Source organism: Crocodylus siamensis, chromosome 2 (genome assembly GCF_052110815.1).
Source record: "Crocodylus siamensis isolate JL-2025a chromosome 2, ASM5211081v1, whole genome shotgun sequence".
Classification (NCBI taxonomy): domain Eukaryota; kingdom Metazoa; phylum Chordata; order Crocodylia; family Crocodylidae; genus Crocodylus; species Crocodylus siamensis.
Genome location: NC_143396.1, coordinates 194,928,340 through 194,939,249, shown reverse-complemented (window position 1 = coordinate 194,939,249; position 10,910 = coordinate 194,928,340). Strand labels below are relative to the sequence as shown.

Here is a 10,910-nt window from a genome sequence, read left to right as displayed (position 1 = left end):
TGTAGCATAAACATAGGCCACATAGAGATTTTTCCATCTGTGCCAGGAGAAAAGTCTATACAAACAGAGAGCTGTACAGACATTCAACAGATACCTTGCAGAGAACTGGCTTTTCGCATTAAATTTAAATTGCATAGCTACGAGGAAGATTTTACTCCTGCCAGTCTGAATTGAATGTTAATACACTTCTCAAGTAAGGATAACACCCAGTATCCTACAGTCCTCTCTGCTTTCCCTCCTTGGGAAATGGCCCCCCATTTGTAGTCGACAGCTACAGCATAGACATATCCCTCTGTGCAGTGTCATACACCACAGTAACATTTAGCTAGTCATTCTGTATTTACTCGAATGCAAAGCATAGGGATTAACATGTGGGAACAAGCCCCTTGCTTTGGATTGAGCTACGGGGAGTGGGGCAGGAGGGAAGGAAGGGGGCAGGATGCTGCTTAGGTTCCAACTCCTGCCCTGACCCAGGCTTGGAATTGAAGTTGGAGCTGCAACTGCTGCCACCTCCTGCCCCCATAACCTTGGCCCAACATTGTCCCCTTGTGTCTGCAAGGCCATTTGATTCCTTTGCCACCTGTCTTCCTGCCGCTGCTTGGCCCACTGCAGTGCTGGGGGAAGGAACACATTTCAAATAACCCCAGTCTGTCTTTAAGATACAGAATCAGATTCTGTATATGGAAAATTATAACAAATTTATCAATTTTTCCATGTGTAGGATCTAGTTATTGGGAGGGAGTCATCTTAAATTCAAAGTCATATTGGATTTGGGTAAATATGGTAATATGCATAGCTTATCTTATCTATAAATTTATGAGTATTAACATTTGATATTCTGTACATAATTTTTTCCCCTCCCCAGGATCGTCGAATAGAAGAGTTAACAGTGTTGCTAAGCCAGTACAGAAGGGTGAAGGAGATAATGATAGCAGCCCATGGTAAAATAAGCATTGCAAATTATATTTTGATGTCTGATCTTTTCAAATATTGTGTGCTCTGTAATGAATATTCTTCATGAGGACATCAGTTGTAGGCGTCAAAGGAATGCATAAAGAAGTCTGTTTAAGGAAGCTCATTATAGAAAATTATAGAAAAATAATTTATATTCTGAAAATTATATGTATTCCACTTCGGTTCATATACTTTACTTCATATGAGAAACCTGGGGTAAAAGCCCACTGGGAGATTTAGCTTCTATTCAGAGGGACTTGTGTGGGTGAATGTCCCTATTAGCTTCAAAACTCTTCAGTTGTTTGTTTTACATCATTTAATGGTAAAGCCCCAGGTTGGATTGTAATTCTGGTATTCTGTGGTCTACTTGAAATTGAAGATTTTTGTAAGTTAGATAATTTGTAATTGTTGTTTGTTTTACAGCATTTAGGAACTCCAGTAAGAACTGGGCTCCAATTAATTTTGAGATTATAGAATCCCAGAGAAAAACTCTGACCTCAGAGCTCAGTACTTGAAGAGAACAGTAACTGTTATAGCAAAAAGTGGGAAGAGAAGGGAGAAAAACAGAAAGATGGTTAACATGGGGTTTATCTATGTAGACATTCAGGAAGGTTAGTCTTATTTAACTAAAAGTGTGAATTTGAATTGCATTAGTTAAACTGCATTAAAATACTCTATAGACACTTCTATTCAGAATTAACATAGCTGAAGTCTGATTTAGCTTAATTCACTTTGGAAAGTCAACAAAGTGCATTGCTAAATGTTGGGCATGGTTTTTCTCTTCTTGTAATTCTAGCACGTAAATAATAGGTTTCAGTGCTGCAAGATGACTCCAAAAGACGTTAATGGGATGATGATGTCCTACTATTCAGATTTCATGCACATTAGTCCAACTCCAAATGTTGCAATAGTGATCAGATATCAAAGAGTAAGCTGAAGTGCTGGTTGCAATGTGTTTCTGAACAGGTGGTTGTTTTTCTTTTATGTAAGTGTTTTTACAGTAAGCTTGTTACAAAGAACTTTGTTCTCAGAGGTAATTTGACACTATTAAAGAGAGCCTTTTTTCTTCTTTTCCTTCTTTCTTCTTTTTTCTTCTTTGTTAAAAGGAGAGATAGCAAATATAGTATAGTTTGCCAAAACAAATCCTCACTGCTGACTTCCTGGGCAGCTGCTGTTTTGGAAAAACTTGGCATTAGCAAGGTCTTATAAAGCATTCTCGATCTTCTGTCCTGCTGGCCACTGCTCTTCTGATGTTAGGTGGAGCAATTCCAGCCAGCAGGTACTCACTGTTTAGGGTGGTGGACTTCAGACATCCTGTGATGCATCAGCAGCTATCATTCAGAATGGGGTTAAGGCACTTAGCATATATGGATCTGTCCCATACCGGGCATCTGTGCTCAGCAGAGGAGACGCTGAGAGCCAGAGCAGTGGTTTGGATGGGTGAGGGGCTACCACCCACTTTCAAATTGGTGAGTTTATACAGAATGTTGTTACAAGCGCTCACCTTTGCTTTTGTCTTCATGATGCGTTCTTTGCATGAGAGGGTTCAATTGAGGGTGACTCCAAGGTAAACTGGATTTGGACAGTGGGATAGTCGGGTCCCTGACCATGTAAAGTTGAGCTGGTGGTTTGCCTCATTGTTTTTCATATGCAAGACGCATACTTGTGTTTTCACTGGGTTGACATGTAATTAGTTTTCAGTGTAGTATGGGGTTAGGCCAATTAATGCCCCACTTGAGGACTATTTGACGTGGTCAAAGCCCGTCTCCTCCCCACCCTGCCCGGCTCAGCAACTCCGGTCCTCCTGGGTCTGGGTGGGCACCCAGAGTCCCCCCATAGCTGATTGCCAAGCCAGAGGGGTGGGGGGGCACATGGTCCCCGAACTGGACTGGAAGTACTTCCATCCCACTTCTGGGTTCACTGCTGAGTCGTGAAGGAGCTCCCCTGCACTCCTGTGGGATGCTCCATCCACCCCAGCATCGCAGTGTTCATGAGCCGTGCTGGTACTTTGAGGTATGTAGAAAAAACATTTAAAGCTGTATCTGTGTCTGAATTGCTGATTCACTGAATCAACATTGAACCTTCAAATTTGGATTTGGCCAGATTGAATCAGGGATAGTGATCCGAATCAATGAATCGAATAATTGTCCCTGATTTGGGGCAAATCCAAATCCAAATCAAATAGGGCCCACTTCACACATCCCTAATGTACAATGAAAGATCTTGCAAAGTACAATAAACAAGCACAAGCATGTGTAACAAAATGGTTAGATGTGGTATAGAGACATGAGAAAAAGCTAAAACATTATTTAATTAGGAGTTGCTAAAGATTTTCCTTGTCCAACACACTAATTATGTTCTGAGAATGGGTGGTGTTTTAGGGTAGTCTTATTGTGAGTCACTCACTTTATTATTCTTCTATCTATGAACAATAATTTGGGCTACAGACTTGTCTGTGAGGAGCTGGGTTTTGATTGTTGCCCCTATTCCATTTTAAAATATATTTATTTTCAATTATTTTTGAACATGTGCACAATGGGGGGGGAAAAGTAACGCAAAAATTAAGTCAGTCTACTTGTACAGGGCCCTTTTTTGTTTTTATAGGAAAAACCTCTTGTCTGAAAGTACCTGAGGATCTAACTATCCTGCAATTGAAGGGGCAATGGCAGCTCATGTAAGCTAACTTGACCTAGCTTTAAATTGTTACTGGTTCAGATACCAATATGAGAAAAGCTCATGACAGTATGGACTTCAACACCTCCCTGGATAAATGCTTGGGAGGCTCAGGTTTGAATACATAAGCTGTGATTGCACATTTAGATTGCAGTGTTTTCCCCATGTTGAATTTGGGGGGCAGGGGGGTGGTGTCTTGGAATCAAGTAAATAATAGCAATGCTGTTACCACTACTGATTTGGTGCTATTGTAAGAAATCTTATTGTGCTTGGTTAGGTTTGGGAGATCCTCTTGAACCTGGAAAGTATTAGTAAGTTTTTAGCCTTTAAACATGTTTGCCAGTGCTGTTATTTGTTTACTACTTACTACACAGTAATGCAAGACTGGAAGAGAAGGCACACAGTCACCAGTTTTTCTTAGGTTTTTTTTTTTTTTTTGGGTGGGGGGGTGTTCCCTTTTCAGAAGGCTAGAAGTCAAAAAGGAAAGCTAAAAGTAATTTTCCTGTTTCTGACCTACCTTCCATTGTGTTTAGTTGCTAATCTGAATAAGGTGTTTGTTAGGCAGTATTTGTTCTATGTAATTATAATCCTTTCCAGGGGCATAATGTAATTCTTATGGGTTTTTCTGAAATACAATCCTGCTATGACCCAGTTTTTTTATAATTAAATACAGACCATTTTGGAAAAAGTCTTTAAATTTGTTAACTTATGGAGGAATATTACAACTTAATTGGCCAGATACCTGGGTTTCTCCCAGGATTCAGAACAGTATTACAGGTGAATACAAAACAGCTTTCAAAGTTTTTATTTATTATTTTTGAAAGTTTGTTAGATTTTATGGATTCTTTAATATAGTCTGTCTTGACAATTCTCTACTTAGAGAAACATCCTAAAATTGTGGTGAGGCTCATTTCTTGTTTGTCTAGGTTTGGTTTTTGTTTTACTGGGTGGAATTTGTTTAGATTTTCTGTAGAAAATCTTAGCTGTTTATATAGGGGAGAAATTTCAATCAGCATACATTTTTTAAAAATCTCCTCCAAACTATATCAGAAATTCATATTAATGTAAAGAAAAAGCAAAATGGTTGCGCACATATATGACTTCTCTTTTATCTCCCATGAATGCCTTACCAATTGATGTAAATCAGTATTTTATACTTTCTTAGAACAGCATCCATTGAAGATGAGTTTTGTTAGTATATGTCAGTAAATGTATAGGTTCTATAAATCCAACTAATAATGGATAGCAGAATTACTATGAAGTTGGTTTATGATTCATATCAGCTGATTGCAATTATCTTTGGACTTGCTGATTTATGGTAAAGAACTGTGAAACTGCACCAAATTTCTTGCTATAAATTACTGAGTCCTGACATCCTGGTGTCATACTTTTGTCAATAATAGCAATACCCTCTGGCTAGTTCACTTTTTCCACAGACTGACCTTACGAGATTAGCTTCCATGTTAGGGAAATTTTAAAACATTACACATTCAGTTCTGTCATTATTTAATTTAACTGTAGTGGTTTTTCCACAAAGATAGGAAGTGCACATGTGCACAAGATCTGTTCAGATATTACTTGAGCAAGTTGTAAGTCTTGACATCTCTAGTTTGAGTCATTGTACAGTACTGTAGGTGTTTTAAAATGTGTTATTATAAAGGTTAACTCTCAAAGGAAACTTTATTCTGCTCAGATATTCAGGAGGTAGGCATATCTCTTCTTTTTCTAAATTAGGCCAGCACTCGTGATGGTGTCTCTGTCTCATGTAACTTCAGCATCTGCTTTAGATTTACCTTCCAGCTGTCCAAGTCTGATTCAGGTGTGTTAATGGCTGCATTGACCCATAGTGTAGATTTAAGAGAATGTAACTTACCAGAAAGTTGATCACAAATCTGGAAATATTTGTTAGTTCTGTGCAGCATCTTCAAATGGTGGAAGGTATCATACTACATCTGGTACTGAAGGACCCAGCACCTGTGGGGGAAAGTATTCTGTAGGTTGAGTTGTAAAACAGAGACTCTAATAAGAGCATTATCAGTGCCTCAGCTATGGTGAAGAAGAAAAAACTTTTGTTTTTTTTCCTTCTGTGCTCTCATTATCATTCTGGTGAAATATGAATCATGCATTATCCACATTAGTAATAGTTTGTCAGGCTAAAATAACCCTTGACTTTGAGTACTGGAATGTCAGGGTAGGTATATTTCTGTGTTTAGATAAATTTCTAATTAAGACTTCACTTTGGGATGGAGCAGGAGAAACTAGATTATGATGGAGACCTCTTATTCAAAAACACATGCCTTTTACTAAAGGAATGCAGTGTTTTCTCCTTGTATTTCTCCATTTTTTAAAAAACACTGTAAAGGGGGATATAGGGCAGCTCTTCATGAACATGTAAGAACCCATTTAATATTCATTTTTGTCTGTAAGCCTCCTAATGTACCTTTAATTCTTTCAGGCTCGTCGGACAGAGTTCTGTCTGGTGGCAGTGAAGAGGAACTTGAAACAAGCTTGAGGAAGTGGAATCCTGTGACTAAACCCCAAGGAGAACTACTTAAAACAGAGGTATTTAACAAACTCATTATTTAAAACTAAATCTCTCTTATAACAGCCCTTGCTCACACCCTTGATCTTAGTATACTGGATCTTGACCCAGTATAACTCAGTGCAGAATTTGTCCATGGGTGAATTGTATGTTTGCTGGTTGCTCTTCAAATTCAAATACTGCATATGGATTAGAATCATTAACTGGGCCTTATATGTTTCACGTAGGTACCTCCAGCAGACGTGTCACCAACTCTGGTGTTGCCAGTAACAAAAAAAGCTCTGGAAATCAGGCAAGATCTGTGTTTCATGTTTTCTTTGTGAATTATAACTAGTGTAAATAATCTATTCATGTATTAATAAAATAATATTAGATATAAAAATAATACATTATCTTGCATTTTCTTGTCTGTGACAGGATGAGGAAGTACTGCTTGTCATGTAGGCTGAAAATGCTGCTTTAGTTATGTTGTATATTGAGAAGTATAGATAACCACAAAACTTAAAATAAGCTATTTTATTCTGATTAACAGTGGAAGTATTCCAGTTCCTTCAAATAACCTAATTTCTCCACATGAGGAATCTTCAGAAATCAGAAGTAGGCAAGTATACTATTACTTGAAAAATGTGTCCCAAGATTTGGTTGAAATCTGCAGAACGTTTAGCTGGAAATCTTCTTGTGATTTTTCCGTCAGATTTTGATGGTTTTAAAGGTTCCTGTCTATTACAAATAACTCCAGGATTTCTGTTTTTTGTCTTGATGAAAGGCCCTTTAAACCGCTACTAATAGAAACACCATAATGTTATGTTAAATATTAAACTAGTTTTACTGCACCCTTTAATTTTGGATCTATCTTGGTCTCCTGCTGTCTCTTTTTCTCATTGGGTAACTTGGCTAATAATGTGTCAAAATAGGTGAACAAAGAACTAAATTGTCTATGGATCCTATTATCATAAATATAATCATCTGGCTAATATGCATTATTCCTTCGCGGTTATTTTGTATTTATTCTCAATTTTTTTCTCAATTTAATTTATTGTATACTTTAAGGGTTCCACAGAAAAAACTGTCGAGTAGTCTAGAGGACTTGCAGAGTGAATCCCTGGAAAAGGTTAGTTTAAAAATAGTTCAAATTTTTCATATTTAATGTCAAAACTGAGAAATATATGTCGAATATAGATATTGACTGTAATGTACTTGAGCAACCAGTGCCAATACTGAATCTACAAAAAGGCTTGTGACGCTGTAATTCAAAATCTTTCTTTCTCCACGTCCAAACTTAGAGTGAACAAAATATTTGACTTGTCCGCACCAAAACATCCTAAAAATAAGCTGTGCAGCTAAAAAAGATGGAGTATTGCAAAAGATGGAGGAAGCAAAAACTGTACTGAAGTGAAATATATTGAATGTGTAAATAAGAATGAGAATTAATCTTTCTGTGATTAGGTTAAGGGCATATGTTCTTTAAAACTGGTGCAAGGGTACTATTTGAATAAGTAATACTTTTTTTTTTCTTTTTAAAAGTAAATATTTTTATGGAGTGGCCACATTAGCACTTGTACTTCCTCAAAATATTTTATTTACCTATGTTTCACAGTATTGTCTCCAGATCTAGTGTCTAATGCTGTTAGTATATGGACATTCATCTCCTGCTAAATCACTGTTAATGTTTCTGTTTTATGAAATTCTACAGCGTTTCTTCACTGTTGTAGATTTATCTTACCAAAAATTTATAATGCTTTTTCTGATGTAGCAATGGAAACAATCGTGAACACAATTAACATGTATTTCTTTTATGTATGAAATAACTTTTATTCCAGAGATGTAAGATAACCTACCTTTAAAATTATTTTAAAATAAATTAAATTACTAAATATTGAGGCAAAGTAACTATTTCTGCCCAGGATTGTGATTACTTGTAAATGTATGTATTACTTCCCATGCTAGACATCTGATATATATGAATGGCATTACTGAAGCTGGTGTTGCTGGTACCTTATTTAAACAGGGGAAGCAATATTGTTAATACCAAAACTTAAATACATTTCAGTTTGGCTTCCTTTTCAGCTCGTTAAAGTCTTTATTTCCATACAATCAATTGGTTCATTTTGGGGGGTTTCTGAGCTATTATTTCAATTTTGCCTGAGTATTGTTGATTTTTAGAATATGCTGAGTTGTAAAATACTAGTTGTCCATGCACATTAATGCCATTTAAATATGTAACCATATCTATAATAATATGGTCAATTCCCAAGTTTCTTCAAATTTTCTTAAAATCTTTTCTGTTCTCTTTTGAGTTTTAGTATGACTGTAACTAATTAAAATGTTTGAAATTCATTTTGCACACATTTTATTGCAGTGATACAAATGGCAAATGAATCAAGGACTAACATTTTTAGTTCCTTGTAGAATGTTAAAGGTCTATTTCCCCCTAGATGTTCTCCTCCATACCCTATTAATGTTAAAAAACTATACATTATTCATGGGTAAAAATTGATCCATCGGTCTGGGGTGTGGGTTGCCAGGTCTCAGAAAAAAGGCATGTAGTTTGAAGAGAAGCTACATACAGAAAGCTGCAAATAAGTTAGTTTAAACTCCAGTTCAGCAAACCATTTATACAACTACTTAAGATGAAGCACGTGAACAATCCCAGTGAAGTCTGTGGGGTCTAAGGGCATGTCTACACAGCGCCCTATGGTGACGTTGTTACTAAACCAAGTTACTGTACCTTTTGGAAGTACTAAAGCAAGGTGCACTAACCACCCATATGGTACCGTGCGCATGGCACACAATTAGTTTTAGCTGCTACTTCAGCATAGCAGCATGCTAAAACAGGGGAGCACACTACTACAGTGAAGTAGCTGCCAGTCATATGTAGACTCATGTAATCACTACATCACCATAGTGTGACATGTAGATACACCCTAAGTATTTGTATAAGTGGTTTGTTCAGTATTTATCACTTGTTAATATGGTTTAAGACTATGCTTCCCTGCATTACTGAATCAAGGCCTTTATTTTTTGGTATTCTCTCCTTGAGTCCAATGAGCTAATGCTGAGGGTCCTGTCTTACTTGGAGCTACAATATTTTGCATGAAACATAAGACAGCGATACTGATTATTTGCAGGAATTAAATATCACATGGCATTTCTTTTTTTTAAATAAAAATTAGTCTAGTCAATCTGACTTAGGTTACCATTTCTATAATTACATTTCTACTCAAGTTTTTTCCACAGCTGCAATTGGCTAAAATGTTCTTCCCTTTCTAGCTGCTGCTGCTATAAAATATAAGGTTGCTGTGGGTTCTCAAAAAGATATCCCACTCTTAATCAGGCAACAACAATTTTTGGTTGAGGTGATTCCTATTCTATAGGCCTGATTCAACTCTTGCTGAATTGTAAGGCAAAAAAAATTGACTGGCCTTAATAAAATCTAGATGGGATCTCTGTTTTGTAAAATGGTTGGACTTGAAACATTTGATTTTGAATATTTATCATTTTTAATATCTGAGGAGAAAATAGACCTTTTAATATCAATCTCTATAAGCAGCATAACTACCCTAGACATCAGACTAAAACTGTTGTTTTGTGTTTTTTATATGTGTATACTAACAATTGTCTGTTACTTTTTTCCATCAAAACTTTGAAATTACCTTCCCTGCAACTCCATAGTATGTAGACGGCAAGCCAGTAGACCCTGTTGTAGAACAAGAGGTATATTAACTGTATCTTAACTCCTTTAATATTTACCCGCTATAATTGTGATTTGGTTTGGCTCTTTTTTCACTTCACATCTAGTTTTTCTTTAATATTTTGTAATGTTAAAATATATTTTTTTTAAGTAAGCGGGGGGGGGAGAAATCAGGTATTTAACAGAAAAAAACTTAGAAAGATTCAATAGTTGGAAGGTAAAATTAAGCAGATACAAGAAAGAATTTTTAAGAGTAAACGTTAAAAAAATTATACTAATTATCCGCTGGATCAATTTGCTAAGGGATGCAGTGGATTCTATACCATATGAAATATTTGGATCAAGAATGGGTGTCCTCTTCCTATAATTTAAACTACAGTTTTTGATTTGATTCAGAAGTTAAGTAAGGTTCTCTGGATTTTGTTATGTGAACTAGATTAAAACCAGAAGAGACTATTGTCATAAAGTCATATGAAAACAGGAAACCCGTTAAGACCTTGCTGTCTAGTATATGTTCAATCCTGCTGTACACAAGTCTGATCCAGCTCCTGTGATTGCAGGCTACAGTAAAAAATCTTATTCATTTCAATGTGAATTGAATCTAACTGTAAAAAATATTACATGAATCAGGAGTTTATATTTCTTACCCTCACTGGTTCATCAAAGAAGTGGAGGCATTAACCCCCCCCCCCAAAAAAAACCCAAATATTGATTATTATGTAAAGCTTTTACATATTAACCATACTAATTTTGTAAAGTAGATTACAAGTTAGCAGTGTAGTACACCTCTGCATTTCCCATGTGTTTTTACTAGCAATAGTTGCAGTTGAAACTACAAAATGCACAGGTAAATGTAGGGTTTCTGAATAAGGGTTACATGGTAGATTTCTGTGGAATAAATGTCTTTCTTTCCTTCTTCCCAAACGTACCTTTCCTTGTTACCATTATTTCAGATAATGCTAAGATAAAATTTCTCCAAAGAGCCTATTTACTCAACTTCTGTGAAGTACATGGCCATGTCCAGTGTGGTGGCCTCTCATCCTTTCATTT

At 36.3% G+C, this 10,910-nt stretch overlaps 1 protein-coding gene across 13 annotated transcripts in view; it reads left to right on the top strand.

Annotated features, from left to right (window-relative positions):
• The window catches only part of PPFIBP2 (PPFIB scaffold protein 2), a 205,714-nt gene that overhangs the window by 163,682 nt on the left and 31,122 nt on the right, over positions 1-10,910 (top strand). For 12 of the 13 annotated variants that reach the window (XM_090032754.1, XM_090032755.1, XM_090032752.1 and 9 more), the window contains 6 exons: positions 866-941; positions 6,083-6,189; positions 6,397-6,461; positions 6,702-6,770; positions 7,220-7,280; positions 9,842-9,883. In XM_090032754.1, the coding sequence (XP_089888880.1) occupies positions 866-941; positions 6,083-6,189; positions 6,397-6,461; positions 6,702-6,770; positions 7,220-7,280; positions 9,842-9,883 (420 nt within the window). The remainder of the gene's footprint in view (positions 1-865; positions 942-6,082; positions 6,190-6,396; positions 6,462-6,701; positions 6,771-7,219; positions 7,281-9,841; positions 9,884-10,910) is intronic. The other variant, XM_090032750.1, reaches the window with a different exon arrangement.